Source organism: Dunckerocampus dactyliophorus, chromosome 4, assembly GCF_027744805.1.
Source record: "Dunckerocampus dactyliophorus isolate RoL2022-P2 chromosome 4, RoL_Ddac_1.1, whole genome shotgun sequence".
Classification (NCBI taxonomy): domain Eukaryota; kingdom Metazoa; phylum Chordata; class Actinopteri; order Syngnathiformes; family Syngnathidae; genus Dunckerocampus; species Dunckerocampus dactyliophorus.
This window is the reverse complement of record NC_072822.1, coordinates 17,105,001-17,120,517: the sequence shown is the minus strand read 5'-3', so window position 1 is coordinate 17,120,517 and position 15,517 is coordinate 17,105,001. Positions and strand designations below refer to the sequence as shown.

Here is a 15,517-nt window from a genome sequence, read left to right as displayed (position 1 = left end):
ATGAAATACACAATTTAAAATTGAATTTGACAAAGTATCGGATCGGAAACGAAATCAGTGGGATAACACATTACTAGTTGACTGCTGCTGCCATCCAGGTGTCCTTTTGACGACTACCGTCAGCTAGCGACCAACATCAGATTTTTTTCTTCTGTATGTCAAAACCTGTTCTCACTCAGTCTTGGGAATTCTTTATTTTATGAGAATGAATATGAATATGAGTATACGGTAATGGTTTAGGTTATTTCGAGCATACACGATGGTATACTTGGACAATTTAAAATGAGGAGAAAGAAGCATACTCCTCCATGTCTCAGCAATTATTGATATTTGTTCACTTCTGTGTCAAAAATGTTCACGTTACCACTTTCCAATTGGGGAAAGAAAATAATAAATCATGTATTATAAAGAAATTGATAGATGATAATAAATGAATCTTGGCATTATAGCTTCAAACAAAAAATATATATTTTTAAAGTTACTTCCAATATATTGTATACTTTCCTGAAAGAAAGTGAGCTAGTGGGCAGAAAAAATACTCATCCTTGTGAATCCAGAAGGTTCACAAGCATCCGATGACATGGCTAAAATCATCTGTATTCTGTTCACTGTACCTGAAGGGCACATTTTGACGTGACTGTATCTGGGGATTGCTATGATATGCTGTATTACATTTCATTTTGGCTTGATGACAGCATCGCTCAACATGCATACAAGTTATGAGGAAAGTGTAACTAGCTGGGAACACATATTTACACTCAACATACAGTTGTGATCAAAAGTTTACATACACTTGTAAAGAACATATGTCATGGCTCTCTTGAGTTTACAGTTATTGATTTGTCTGATAGAGTGATTGGATGAGATACTTCTTTGTCACAAAAAACATTCATGAAGTTTGGTTCTTTTATGACTTTATTATGGGTCAACTGAAAATGTGACCAAATCTACTGGGTCAAAAATATACATACAGCAAGATGAATTAGCAGTTTTGGAGACTTAGAAAGTTGTGTCAATGAAATGAGCGTCATAACATGGCCTCTTAACTTTTTGTGAGCTGGTGACTTCTCTAAATAGGGCTCATTGGATACACACACTCACAAACTCTACAAGGGAAGAGTCAAAGGAACTCAGCATGGATCTGAAAAAGCGAATCATGGATTGGAACAAGTCAGGAAAGTCACTTGGATCCATTTCAAAGCAGCTGCAGGTCCCAAGAGCAACCGTGCAAACAATTAAGTATTAAGTGCCTGGCACTGTTTTGTCAGAAAATGCAAGCTATCACCTGCTGCTGAGAGAAAAGGGTGAGAAGGGTGAAGAGTTAACCGAGAACCACCAAAAAATGGCTCTACCAAGAATTAGAAGCTGCTGGAATACAGTTGTCAGTGTCCAGTCAAGCGTGTTTTGCATCGCCATGGACTGAGAGGCTGCAGTACAAGAAGGAAGCCCTTGCTCCAAAAGCGGCACCTTCTGGCTCTACTGAAGTTTGCTGCTGATCACATGAACAAATATAAGACCTTCTGGAGGAAACTTCTGTGGTCAGATGAAAAAAATATCAAGCCGTTTGGCCACAATGCCCAGCAATATGTTTAGAGGAGAAAAGGTGAGGCCTTTAACCCCAAGAACACCATGCCTACCGTCAAGCACGGTGGTGGTAAAATTATGCTGTGGGGCTTCACAGAGAGTAAATGGGATAATGAGGACGATTACCTTCAAATTCTTCAAGATGACCTAAAATCATCAGCCCGAAGGTTGAGTCTTGGGTGTAGTAGAGTGTTCCAACAGGACAATGACCCCCCCCACACACATCAAAAGTGGTAATGGAATGGCTAAATCAGGCTAGAATTAAGGTTTTAGAATGGCCTTCCCTAAGCCCTGACTTCAACCCCATTGAGAACATGTGGACAATGCTGAAGAAACAAGTCCATGTCAGAAAGCCAGCAAATTTAACTGAACTGCACCAATTCTGTCAAGAGGAGTGGCCAAAAGCTTATGGATGGCTACCAAAAGCACCCAACTGAAGTGAAAATGGCCAAGTGACATGTATCCAAATATTAGCATGTATGTATATGTACCTATGTATATTTTTGACCCAGTAGATTTGGCCAAATTTTCAGTTGACCCATAACAGTCATAAAAGAACCAAACTTCAGGAATGTTTTTGTGACGAACTATCTGTTCCAATCACTATCAGAGAAAAATCAGAGTTGTACAAATAAGTGGAAACGCGAGAGCCATGACATTATGTTCTTTACAAGTGTATGTAAACATTTGACCACAACTGTATTTCAGTGTTTCACAAATAACATGAACAATGAATGATATACATTCATTTAATATTTTTCAGAATGTAAGCAACACATATCAAAGGCAAGCTGTGCAGTATTTTGAGTGCTTTTCATCCAACAGCAAGTCAGAAGTTCAATTGTCCATTCCATCTAACACAGGACAAAATATTTTCCAGTTGTGTTACATTCAAAGCACATTCTTACAGAACATTCACTTAGACGTGCCATGTGAGAAAATGGAGCATTAAAAATAAGTCGATTCAAGTAGAAATGAAAACAGCATTTTACATTACACTTTGGTCATAACCAGTTTGGATGGTGTTTCTTAAAAGTGCCAGGTTGAAAACACAAAAAAGTGCTCCATGATTTTATAGAGCAGAATAAAATATTTACTAAAGGAATGTAATTAATAGGCCACCAATCTTTATTACAACAGTATGTCAATCCCTGACTGAATAAGTGCTCATATTTATGATGACAAATGACAAGCATTATTAAATTGCAGGTGTTGTCAGTGCATACTTGGAAGATTACAGAGGTGCCTACAGTACGTGCTTTTCCAGAGGTGAATGTGGGTTGTTGTGCATGATGCAAATTGCAAACATAATTGTACTTGGTGCTGAATGTGTATTAAAAAAAGGTTGCAGTTTTTGGAGAAACATGTTATAGGTTGCTTCATGTATGAGAAGAGAATAAGGAATAGTGTCCAGTATGCTTGATTACATAATGTAGTCTGTTCCACAAACGTCTTTCACCGCATGAAATGGACACATACATATTGTATGTTCCATTTTCACCCGAGAAGGGTCATTGACTCAAACCATAATAAACACAAGACTTCTCAAAACACAGCTAAACATGGTCTACTTAAATTTGAACAAGGACAAATGCCAAAAGTGAGGTAGGCAAGAAAACAATCAAATGCTTGATCGCCATGTTGTCTTTGTAGAGATGTCTGTACCAACAGGACTGGGAACTAAAAATGAAGTCACAATTAATTGGAAATTATTAAAGCAACAGAACAGGTACAAGAAAAAAACAGTAGCCTATGCTGACCTAAATGCACTCTAGGATACTTGCATCATTTCAGGAATTGTGTCAACAAAGTGGGATTGTGGAAAGAAAAAAAAAAAAGGTAACAAAGTGTCATTTTGGTTTTCTGAGGAGCAGCGGTCCCATACAGTTGAACAACCCTAAATGACACTTGCCTACTTGCTGATACTGAGCAAATGTAAACAGCTCGGATTTACATAGTTCTTTCTTACAAAGCACTGTCGGAAACCATAAGCATTTGATGTGACGATTCAGCGGTATGGTTAAGGTCTGCTCAGGTTTAAGCACAAAAACAATCGGGTAGGTTTGTACTGCTTACATGCACGCCACCTTCCTTTGCTCATTTTAGGCAATGCGAGGACATTTCCCCTATTACGTGTCATTGCATCACCCAAGAAACTTTGAAGCTGTTGTTTCAAGGTAGAAGTATTGCATACTATAATGTTGCTTAAGGAAGGAGTTTGGTGAAGGCCTGCAGTCTAGCTGCAGCGCTGGTGTCATCAGGGCTTTTCTTGTGGCGCTTTTAGGTGAAAGGGTGCACTAACAAAAGGGTCTACAGCATGTACAGCTGCTTGATTGCTCACATTAAATCCCCCTTGGTGACCTGCCATGTGCTGCGGGGTCACCTGTCCCTCAAAGTGTCGGGAATATTTGGCAAGAGCTTGTGGGTGGAAGAGCTGTGGGGTGATCTGTCCCAACACACCTTGTTCAGGGGCCATAGCTGCCCCACGAGGGTAGGGAGGTGCTGCAGCCTCCTTTCTTCTTGCAAAGGGAGCCTGGGAGAACACGTCCACCTGGTGCTGGGCGGTGAGCGGGCCGCATGGAAATGGCGCATTGGCGAAGACGTCACCTGCTTCTTGATGTGTGAGGCGAAAAGGAGCTTTCAAGAAGATGTCTGCAGCACCCTCTGGGCCCTTACTTGGCTCGGGATCAAGCTGGGACTGATTCTGTGCATGTAGATGGAAGGTAGTATCAGATGGCTGAGAACATGCCACACTGGATTCTGGTGATGAGTGGAGACTTGGCGTGCATCCTTGTTCTTCCTCCTCCTCTGAGTCAATCAGCAGCGGTCTGGAGCCACTGCAGTCGTGGGCCGATGTGCGACCTTCTGTGACTTCCCCGAAATTCGGCTGCTCTTCTTTGCGGGCTTCTTTTTCCTGCTCTTCATCACTTGAGTGACTACATGCCTCGCTTGCTAGAGTTTCATTGTTGTGTTCCTTGCCAAGCACATAGTAGCCATTTCTTTCCACTTGCACATCTGTATCAGAGCAGACAACGAGAGCAAATTCACAGTTAAATATCATTTCTTGTTTATTAGGAGACACTACAACCTTGGGACAAGCACCTCTTACTAGTAACTGAGGAAGCATTACAACACTTATGACAACACAGGTTCTACTTGAGACAATCACTACGCAGCTTCATCATCACAACATGGAGCAACCTTGTTTCCACAGCTTGCTCTCAACAGTGCTTGCTGTCACAAAGGATGGGAGCAGAGGGAGTCAGTGGAAACAAGGAGAGGGGCCTTGGCAGCAGAGTTAGACAAGACAAGCACAGAGGTCAGTCTTACCTCAGCAGCATTGACAGCGACTCTCAGGAAGGTGTTAGTGGAAGCCTTTAAGGGAAATCGCTACCTGTTGCTGACTTGGTTATCTATGTATTGATTGTGTTGAACTATAAAAAAAACTGCAGTAGCACAGACTCACTGCACAGTGCTGTTACTGTTTAATTTGCGTGTAACACTTTAGATAAGACATTTCTTCACTGGTATTAATGCTGGTTGAGAAGTTTGCTTCTTCCAGTATTCCAACATTGGTTCTGCAACTGCTATGTCATGCAATACACTTGTCAAAGAGAGCTTATTTTTTCTTTCCCATTTCTCATGAACTCCAATTCATTATTAAAAGGTACAATATTAAATTGTTATATATTTGAACTAATTACTGCCGGCTTACTGCCGCCCCATCCTCTTTGCAGTTTAGGTACATAAACATGCTGGCTATGATTAGGGCTTTTATGTGCAATTTATTTTAGCCAAATGTGAGCAGCAGCAGGAGGAGACAGGATGTAAGGAGGTTAATTTCTTCAGGAGCTCTCTTCTGTTCCAAAAGAAAAATTGTTGGCTGGAAACAAGCAACAAAATGTAGCCCAGTCAGAAAAGTTAGAAGCACTTTGTTTATCCATAGTGAGGTGTTAAAACAAAAAGTTGACATGATGGGATAGAAGACAGCCTTTGGAAAATGGTCAACATCTTTGCATTTATACACATCTCTTTTGATTTGACATAGATCACATTTGTACTCCCATTTATACATTCACTGTAAAGCAGTGGTCACCAACCATATTGAGCCAAAGATCCCTGGTCTCGGCCGTGAAACTAGGCAAGATCTGTGGTAACTTTTATCACCAACGCAGACAGCCATAAACATATACGCGCATTTCAACAGCATCTGTCCAGATGGCTCAAATGTGCCATTGGTCCTAAGAAGGACCTGTAGCTGCCCAGCAAGGTGCCTGGTGTAAGAAACATCAAGTCTGCCCTGAACAATGCCTCCACTAAATATAAGTGTATAATTAGGGAATTTACAACTGCGATTGACCAGGCCCAAAGAAGTCCCAAAGATTGACGGGTTGGTGACCCCTGCTCTAAAGCGTTAATTAAGAGTCACATTTGTTGATACCATGACAGCGGTGATGCATTTACATATTACACTCAAAAATGACCTTGGCTGACAAAAGCAAAGCAAAAACAAAAAAACAAGCTAAAAAAAAAATCTCAATGGTATGCAAATTTTGTTTTTGTTGTCTAATTCAGAGGAATGTTGTATTGGTCGAGCGACCTCCTAGTTTGCAATGGCGGTCTCATGGGTGGCCGATGATGGGGGGCTTCTATAACACAGTATCTACCCAAATTAAGAGCAAGCAGAGTGCTACTCGAAAGATTGCTTCATTGGGAATAGTCTTTTACTTCGTCATCTTGTCATTGTCCGTTATAACTAATGACAGTGTACATATTGCTTCTTTATTCCATATAGGACATAACAGCTTCCATAAATATTGAGAGGCCTGTTAAATCAAGACTTTCACTTTGTGGAAACAGTTTGGGGAGGACCGTTTTCTGTTTACTGGGCCCCAGAACACAAAGCGAGGTCTATAAAGGCATGCTTAGAGGGATTTGGTGTGGAAGAACTTAAGACCCCTGACCTCAACACCACCAAACAACATAGGGATGAAATATAACAGAGATCGTGAGGCAGCGGGTCCAACACCAGTCCAACTTCTTATTTTTAGCCATTGTTACTTCCTAAACATGTCCCAATCATTTTGCCCGTGTAGTTGATTTAGGGTGAAAACATCATCCCATTTCACAATCACTGAGGTGATAAAACAGTCATGCTGAAGCTGCAGCTTGTTATACTGTTAGATCCACGAGAAAATTGTGCGAAATTGAATTGTACGATGTAAAAAGCATGTGATCTCTGTGTTTTACAAACAAAACGGTATAAAGCAACAGCACAAGAACTCAAGAGTAGTCGGAGAAACCAGTCAGGACAGGCATTTTGCCATCACTGGTTAAAGACAAACTAGTTCTATTAGTGCAAACAGCTCTCACTGGGATGGTGTGTGTAAATATTGGTTATGAGGCTACCTGCATGTTTATAGAGGAAGTACATCAAATTGACCACCATGGCCGAAAGTGAAATGAGAAATTACAGGGGGAAAGCATGAAGAATTCCATGGTGTAACCATGACAATGGCAGATGATATGCTCAAGCATTGATGGGAATGTCAGCAGAGCTTCATGTAACCAGCCTATCAGGCAACTACAGATAAGAGTCGAGGCCAAGGTGAACTCTAGTTTATGCAGAGTCCTCTTTCAATTTAAAAGAGCCTACATCTCTAACCAACGCCCTTCCTCCGCTATCCCAACGTTAGGGCTGCACATTGCCCCTCGACCTCTCGCACCCCTCTAGAGGTCGATGAGCTGATCCACCAGCAGAAGGGAGCGCGCCAAGTTGGGGATGCTGGACTCTGAACTGCCACTGTTGGTACGCGAGTGACCACCTGAAACATGTCAGAGAAGAGAGAGACGAGACAGACATGGACATGGAAGAGCCACGGGAGATGGTGGGAGTAGAGCCAAAGAATAAGTCATACAAACAAAGGATGTATGGAGGAAATGAATAAGTGAATGAGGATGATGATGATGATGATGATGATGGGGAATCAGAGCAGAGGGGTGCATGGACAAGGGCAGGAAAAGAGAAAGAAGCAGAGAGTGAGCTAGAATAATCTTTATATGGCTGCATCATCACAGGGGAGAGTAAGCGCCAATCTAAATGAGGAGACTTGCAAAGGAAAAGTACAAAAAAAAAACCCTGCAGGGTGTAGGATCACATTTTCCAATGTCACAGTTTGACTGCCAAGACTTCACCAGGCAGAGGAGGTAGGGGCTATGCTTGGGAGTGGGGCTCAGAGAACAGACCTAACCTCGGGATTCTGTTCATCTTACCGTCATTTGAGTTTTTGGAGATGAGTACGGGAATAGGGTCAAACTCGTCGTTATTGGCTTTCTCTCCTTGTAACATGAGGAAAGAAGAGTCTGCAGCGAAGGAAGAATTGAAAGAAAAGTGGAAGAGGAAAGCAGTTAATTCAGCCCAAGTACAACGCACAAAAGGAAGGCGCAGGCAAGCAGATTTAACACATTGAGCCAGCCCAGTAACAGTATATAATGGTGGACATTGTGGAGTGGCTTTAGGTTCTTTAGATTTCATAAATATGTTAAGAAAAATGTCTCAAATATGTCTTTCCACAGTGTTGTATCATCTTAATAGAATTGTCTGCAATATGTCAACAAGTACAAGGGTCTCTAACAGGTCCTACACACTTTGTAATTGTTGGTAGCCTTGTGGCAAAGAAAGAAAAAAACCCACAAGAATCACTGAAATAAATGGAAACTAACATCAGAAAAATTAGCAAAAATTAACGAATGAAAATTAGAAAAAAACCCAAACAAATTAAACTGGCCAAATTAAACGAAAATGGTGATACCCATGTATTTTTATGATGTGGACACATGCAGCTTATATATGTACAAATCTACATTGTACATAGATTTTTGCGACTGGCTGGCGACCAGTCCAGGGTGTACCCCGCCTCTCGCCCAAAGTCACCTGGGATAGGCTCCAGCATACCCCTGCGACCCTAATGACAATAAGCGGCATAGAAAAGAATGGATGGTGATACCCATTGCCTAATGTTTTGTTGCACGTTTTTTTTTTTTTTTTTGGCGGGTTTAAAAAAATTCATGTCCACACTATGCCGGATTAGTAAATAGCTGCGAAAACGATGTAATACACAAAGCACACCGACGTGTGGCGCTGTGAACAGACACAGACAGAACCACATGACACACCAAACCATAGAAGAAAAAAGAATGAATGTGTATAAGTCTGTCCGTCAAGGCTCATCTAGACTTACAAGAAGTGGAATTACCTCTCGAGTCATTATGGATCATGAGAATGTTGACTGGGGTGAGTCATGTCCGTTGGAATATTCAGATTAGTGGTCGATATTTGGAATTTTGATGTATATCAGCATCGGCCTTTATTTAAATCCGATGGGCCGATATCAGGAAATCAATTTAAAACTGGGTTATATCGGCTCAGATGCAGCTGCGCCTCTCTCTCTCTCCCTCCTGCGACTTCTGTCTCCAGCATTGTTCCACCCACGACGCCCACTCATGGTGTATGCGATGAAGACGCAACAGAGCGCCGCAGCCATCTTGTTTAAGTGTGTGTTTATTATTACGCTTTTGGAGAGCTGCTCGAAACGTGAATTTCTCTTGGAGATTAATAATGTATCTATCTAGGTTGTCTGAGTGACAGTCGATTGATGGACGTACAGATAAATGGTATGAGAAAGAAAAGGGCAACATAGGAAGTGTTTGCAAACAAATACATAGAACAGGAAAGGATAGACACTCAAGCAATGTTAAAAGGTCAGCCAGTGTACTAGCTTATTAAAAAAAAAAACATGTGTCTAATGTATTAGTTCAAGTAGTGAATACAGAAATACTCAAAGTTAGAGAACTTCAAATCCTAAAAAGACTTTTCCATCAAAATTAGAGGACCAAATCAATGAAACAAAGACAAACTTGGGAATTTACCAGCAAGCATTCAGCTGAACAAACAGTGAGAACAGAGGGGCCCACGTGCCAAATCAGCTCACAGCAGTCAACTGAGCAGAGAACACTATCGTTTTCCCAAAGCACACAGATCTCAACTCTTAGGTTGATCTCATTATGTTGAAATGTGGCCCATGCATGAAGTCAAACGCTCACATCAGCCCATACTTTACTTACAGGAAACCACTATGGTAAAAAGTGGGATGTGTGTTGAGGGTCTTAGACAAGGAGTGTGCTGGCTCAGAAAATGGCACAGCAGATGTCATCATTTGGCCCCTTTTCTATAGGAAAGAGCACCATTAAAAAGCCAAGGCTAATCTCAGAAAGTGAAAATTCAGTTAGATTAATTCAGTATTAAACATGTTTTAAACAATGTACGTAGACTGTGTTCATGTATCGAAAATATAATTATCATTCTAATTTATTACCTTGACTGTACAGGGTTGCCTGATGTAGTGTCAGGGGAGTCTATATGATCACTTTCTTAAGATTTCCATTCTGGATATGTTCACAAGCTAACTCAGCTAACTCCTTTTCGGCATCTTAAAAAGACAGCTTCAATAGAGGAGATTAACCACACCCTGCAATAGTTTCAACTTCTACAGTTCACACTACCTACTACACAAAAGTAGATAAGTAATAATTTCCTATTACCAAAACTGCACGCAGACCTGGGTGATTAACTAACTGTGTGGTCTCTATGCCTTGTAAGCACGATCCTCCAGCAGTAAGGAAATCCAATTAACAAAGAAGTCTCTGTCCTTGCCCTACAAAGCGACAGTAAAAGCACAGATCTGCAAATGAGATGCGATCTAGCTGTCGGCCACAGACTCTATTCATAGAAACTGAAAAGGAGTCACTGTGCGGCTGATTACTTGTGTCAACAAAGATAGGACTCTGAAATGAGCAGCTGTAATTTGAACTCCGGCAAAGCACCTCCATAAAAATATAAAATACAGTCACACCTCAGTTTTTCAACGGCGTGGATATCATATGATTCGGTATTTGAAAAAAATTTTCACCAAATTTTATTATTGGACAATATTGCGTGTTACAAAGTGTTGTATTTTACCCTTCGGTACGTTGAATCTTGTGGTATTAATAAAGATGTGGATGGACACTCCCAGCATTGCTTGTTTATTAAACCATCTTGGATCACATACCCAACACCAAATCCCGCAATACTGGTGGTGCTCAGTTTATGGTGGTCCGTGTTACAGGGTTTCATGGTTACATCAATTCATTAAAACCTTAATTTTGACCTGTTAAAACGAGACTTGCTCGAGCACAGTGTGCCACAAAAGAATACACTATGTGCTCAATATTGGCCGCACGTGTTTTACGTTTTTACCACCATTACGGGTAAAGATCGTATTATAACATCTACCCCGATGTTGTAAGGATGACCAGGAGGTGGTAGAAAACAGGCTGCTGTTGGCTGCAACCATGCTAAAAACAACATTACATCAGCAAACTCTATTGTTCTCTCTCCACTCAGCCGTCCTCTTCCAGCACCCATCCACCTACCAACGCACATACAGTCATGTTCGTTCACAGACATTAACACTACTGTACACATAACTGCCAGGTCGCTGATCCTCTGAAAGCGACAGTAATAAGTACGCAGTGTAGTGGGTCTTATTAATGAGGTGGAAAGGTTGATATTGTTTTATGACTCTTTCATTTAATTCTCTATATTTTGTGTTTTATTGCTGTATTGGATGTCCTTCATATTTTCTGTGTAAGGCACATTCATTTGGCAAACTCAAATGAGAATGTTACACAGACTAGTGCGTAACGACACTCATTTTATTAGATTGCAAATCTTTTGCTACTCCATGTAAATATTCACCATGTTTTGAATTGTTGGCTGTCGCTAGTTATAACAAGCCGGCTATCACCGATATCAAACTTCAAAGCAATTTACTGCATTTCATGAATGATTACACACTGATTAGATAGAGACTACATTAGCCTGTTAATTGCCAGTTGTATTTTAAAATAACTCGTTATAATAAGGTAGCTCATGCAGCTATTGAAGCTACATTACTGAAATGAATTGTACTGTGTCATTCGAGTTTTATATTAGCTGTCTAATCAAATAAACATAAACATAAATAAACATGTCAACAACATGGCCATATGTGGACAGCACTACAGATGATCCAAGTTTATTAAACTTTTGGAATCTAACGTTGTCCACATCTGTTTGTTTACTGTTACTCTCTATTTGTTTTCAGCACATTATTACTATACTATTACTATTATTATTGTATTTACAATGAGTTAATCGTTGTACCACATCAATCATGCATATGCATGTGTCATTCCTGCAGGAGATGCTTAGCCAACAGAAGTCAGCAGACCAGAAGGGCACATTGCCACAACCCTCTTCAACACCACACAGCACTTCAGGGAGATCAAGATCCCACTAAGGAAAAGAGGAATGCAACAAAATCCCAAAATAACAATGGAGGAGACCGAGGCCAAAACAAGGTTTTCAAACCTCAAAAGAAGGGTTGATTAGGTTTGTACATTTGTTGTTGGCGTTCATCAAGTTAATATTGTATTATTATTTGTATTTCATATGTATATTTGATACATTTTCTATTTTTATTTATGTTTTTAATGCTGGTTGTAAGCTGTTATTTATTACAGGTTTAGGTATGGCAATAAATGTCAGTTTCTAAAAATGTGTTCCTTTTATTAAAAAAAAAAAAAAAAAGGTGTTCCTGGGCTATATAAAAATGAAATAATGTAGAAATGTATGCCCCTTACTATGTAGTAGGAAACATTTATTATCAACAATTTTGTCATCTGCCTACGTCACGGCCAGAAAGTGGTGAAAGGTGATAATTTGAATCAAGTGGAGTCCCATTCCTTAGTGGCTTCTTCCCTTTGGCCCTTGTTTTTAATGGGAAGAGGTAGGGGTAAGACAAAGGGTAAGAACTAAGGGGTGGAATTGGGATTCAGCCTAAATGTTCATTTACCCATTTCAATCATCAGTTATACTTATTTTGAATTGTTTTCTGCATCTAAAACTAACAATTCAAAATAACTATTCTCTATAAAAATAGATTTTTTGTTAATATTTTTGGGTGTCTGGAATGGAATGATTGGATTTACATTATTTCCTTTGGGGAAAATTGCTTGCAGTTTACGTGTGACCTTTTGGAACGAATTAGTAACGAAAACCACTGTACAAGAAAATGACTTGGTTTTAATGTATTTAATGACATTGTTGATCCTATACCCTGGATGTCAGATGATCCTTCATTTCAAAATAATACAATAAATAAAGCTCTTTCTCCAGCATGAAATTGTAGCATATAGAGAAATGCTTCCCTAAGGTCAAACAAACTCTTACCTGTAAATGAATTGAATCCATGAATGAGATTATCACCCATGACCTTCTCCTCTGGTCCAGCAGCTGTACAAACAAAAAATTGTTTCTTGTCTATTACGTGTGTTTTGATGTGGTAAATATGCATCTCAAACTTACTTTCAGCTAGTTTTGCAAAGTCTTTGTTCAGCAGCTCCTCAGCTGTTAGCTTGGAGAAGTTATCATCACCGAAGGGGTTCCAGCTGGGCTGAGCATTAGTTGTAATACGGGCAGATTGGGTGTCAGTGTCAGCCGGGTGATATACAGTCTGCTGGGATGAGCATGGGGAGCCAGAAGGAGTAGTGCTTGCTGATCTACAGAAATAGGACAGCAGCAACATTTTACGTTGTGTGTTACATCTGTGGTCTTGGTTGAGTCGTGTATGCAAACACAGTGTGTGAATTGAGTGATTCTTCAGCGAGATCCTGTGGGATGTAAAAGGTTTGCTTTTACTCTGTGGGGGTTATGTCATCTGAATAGGTGTTCTATTGCAGTGCCTTGAAAGGACAGTTACTCCTCACATTACTGAGGTGAGTTCATTATGCTTACTTGGACTTGTTGAGGCTGGCCTCAGCTGCGGCTGCCTGAAGTAGCTGGGTGGACTTGCTCACCGGGACCCCAAAGATGGCACTGTGAGTAACGTCGCTCAAAATGCGTCTGTGTCCACTCTTGGGCGCTATCTTTGGTGATGAGGGGGGTGTTAAAGAGCCTACTTTTTGAAGCCCTCGTCCTGCCGTCTGTGGGTGACAATGTGCAATATAAGCATTAAGAGGGCATGCACATTGTACAAAAAGAAACCAATTAAAACAATTCCTACACAAAAATAACCACCAACAACTGACTGACAAAGAAATAAGAAAAAAAGATTAATCACAGCCCTTTCCAACACCTGCTGCTAATGAAAGCCCAAAACAGCAAAGACAATACATCTAGAAATCAGACAGATCAGTACAGAGGAGTTGACAGATGCCAATGTGACAAAATGGACATGAAGCCTGTCCATTTAAAATCTCAGAGGTTGGAAATGCAGTGATTTCATATAAAGATGGAGATAAAGGAAGATGGGGCATGTACAATGCCATGTTCAATAGTCAACAGTCAATGTTCAATAGCCCTGTGCTCTCGAAGTCCCAGGTTGAGAAAGTACAAACACACTAAGTCTGATTCATGAGATACAAGCTAATAATCAGCTCTGCTTGTTAAGAGCAGCAGAAGGCAGGGTTAGCAAGATGTTACCACTTCTGTGTCATCAGCTGGCCCAATGGCGGCACACTCAGGGATGGGGGTCAAATGGACAGCTGGACTTTCATGCACCTCATGTTGCTGCTGGTATTTCAGTGCAAGAGCAGGAAAAACTGTCTTAGCTTTACATTTCAGCAGAGTAGGTGTCACAGCAACACTCTACTTCACTTGTTGATCAGGGCTTAGGGCCGGATGATACCACACAGAAACCTTGGAGGGAGCTGCTGTGCGGAAAACACTGGCCACATTTTTTTGTTATTTTTTGGTGATTTTTTTTTGTCATATGAACAGACATGGAGCAGAAACATACTAAGTCAATTGTAAATGAACTTTACTGCATTGTTGGGATGCCTACCTGTTGGTTATTCTGTGGGTTTAGGAAGGTAGAGGCCTGCTGCTGTTTGATGAGTAGCTGCTGAGGCTGCGGTGTAACCTGAGGCTGAATGTTGATGGCAGGTTGAACGGCAGCAGCTGGAGCTAAAGGTGGGACATTGACTCCTACTAGATAAAAAGATAAATATACAATTGACATCCATAGCCTTCCAGATGACGATGTTAACTCCAATGTGTGTTCTAGACCCCTATAAATATAGACCCTGGCTTTAATCCTGACTTACCTATAGGCTGGGCTGATCCAGCAGCTATGTTTGGCCTCTTGCGTGGCGTCAGAGCTGCTTGTATGGGAAGTATGCCTGATATAGGCTGTGGCTGAGTCTGGCCAGCCTTCGGCCTTTGTCGAGGTGCTATTGAGGTTTCGGTGGTAGGAATGGGGTCTGTGAGCCTGATTAGAGAGAACAAGCTAACTAACTTATAATGTTCAAGTCTCCTTTTCTCGAAAATGGCCTGTCTCTCACCTGGCTTTGGTTTGACTCTTTTTAGCCACTGCTTCACTGGCTTTGATAGGCTCGGGAAGTTTTGCAGGAATGGCGGAACTCTACAACAAAGATGAGATCTGAAATGTATTATCCATTATGTTCATTTTTACATATTGTTTTTTGGGGAGCCAAAATGGAAAGAAATGGAAAATGCAAGTTTTGTATAGTAAGTTGGCAGCTTTTATTTTATTTGGCAATAACCTGGATGTATTGAGGCTTTTTTTTAATATATTAAGAATTTAAAATATTTCTGTTGTGCTCAACTTACATGTACATTTGGAACTGGACACTCTCGTCGATTCAGTTTAAAGGCAAAGTAAGACACTTGATAGATGTCTGGCCTCATGTCTGGGTCAGGCTCCAGCATATATCCTGAGAAAATCAGTCACAAAACATTTTTAGCAGCTGTGTGGAGTTTGAATGTTCTCCCCGTGCATACATGTATTTTCTTCAGGTACTCTGGTTTCCTCCCACATTCCAAAAACAT

The 15,517-nt window shown here is 40.7% G+C and overlaps 1 protein-coding gene across 8 annotated transcripts in view; it reads right to left on the bottom strand.

Annotated features, from left to right (window-relative positions):
* Nucleotides 1–1,026: 1,026 nt before the first annotated feature.
* Nucleotides 1,027–15,517, bottom strand: part of LOC129179350 (AP2-associated protein kinase 1-like) — a 23,574-nt gene continuing 9,083 nt past the window's right edge. The window contains exons 6-15 of one of the 8 annotated variants that reach the window (XM_054772492.1): nucleotides 15,299–15,402; nucleotides 15,010–15,089; nucleotides 14,773–14,936; nucleotides 14,511–14,656; nucleotides 14,150–14,239; nucleotides 13,463–13,650; nucleotides 13,034–13,227; nucleotides 12,899–12,961; nucleotides 7,858–7,947; nucleotides 1,027–4,599 (exon numbers count right to left, since the gene is read on the bottom strand). In XM_054772492.1, coding sequence (XP_054628467.1) covers nucleotides 3,842–4,599; nucleotides 7,858–7,947; nucleotides 12,899–12,961; nucleotides 13,034–13,227; nucleotides 13,463–13,650; nucleotides 14,150–14,239; nucleotides 14,511–14,656; nucleotides 14,773–14,936; nucleotides 15,010–15,089; nucleotides 15,299–15,402 — 1,877 coding nt within the window. In that variant the 3' untranslated portion in view covers nucleotides 1,027–3,841. Of the gene's footprint in view, nucleotides 4,600–5,505; nucleotides 7,410–7,857; nucleotides 7,948–12,898; nucleotides 12,962–13,033; nucleotides 13,228–13,462; nucleotides 13,651–14,149; nucleotides 14,240–14,510; nucleotides 14,657–14,772; nucleotides 14,937–15,009; nucleotides 15,090–15,298; nucleotides 15,403–15,517 lie in introns of those variants that run through there. The other 7 variants (XM_054772493.1, XM_054772489.1, XM_054772486.1 and 4 more) reach the window with 7 other exon arrangements.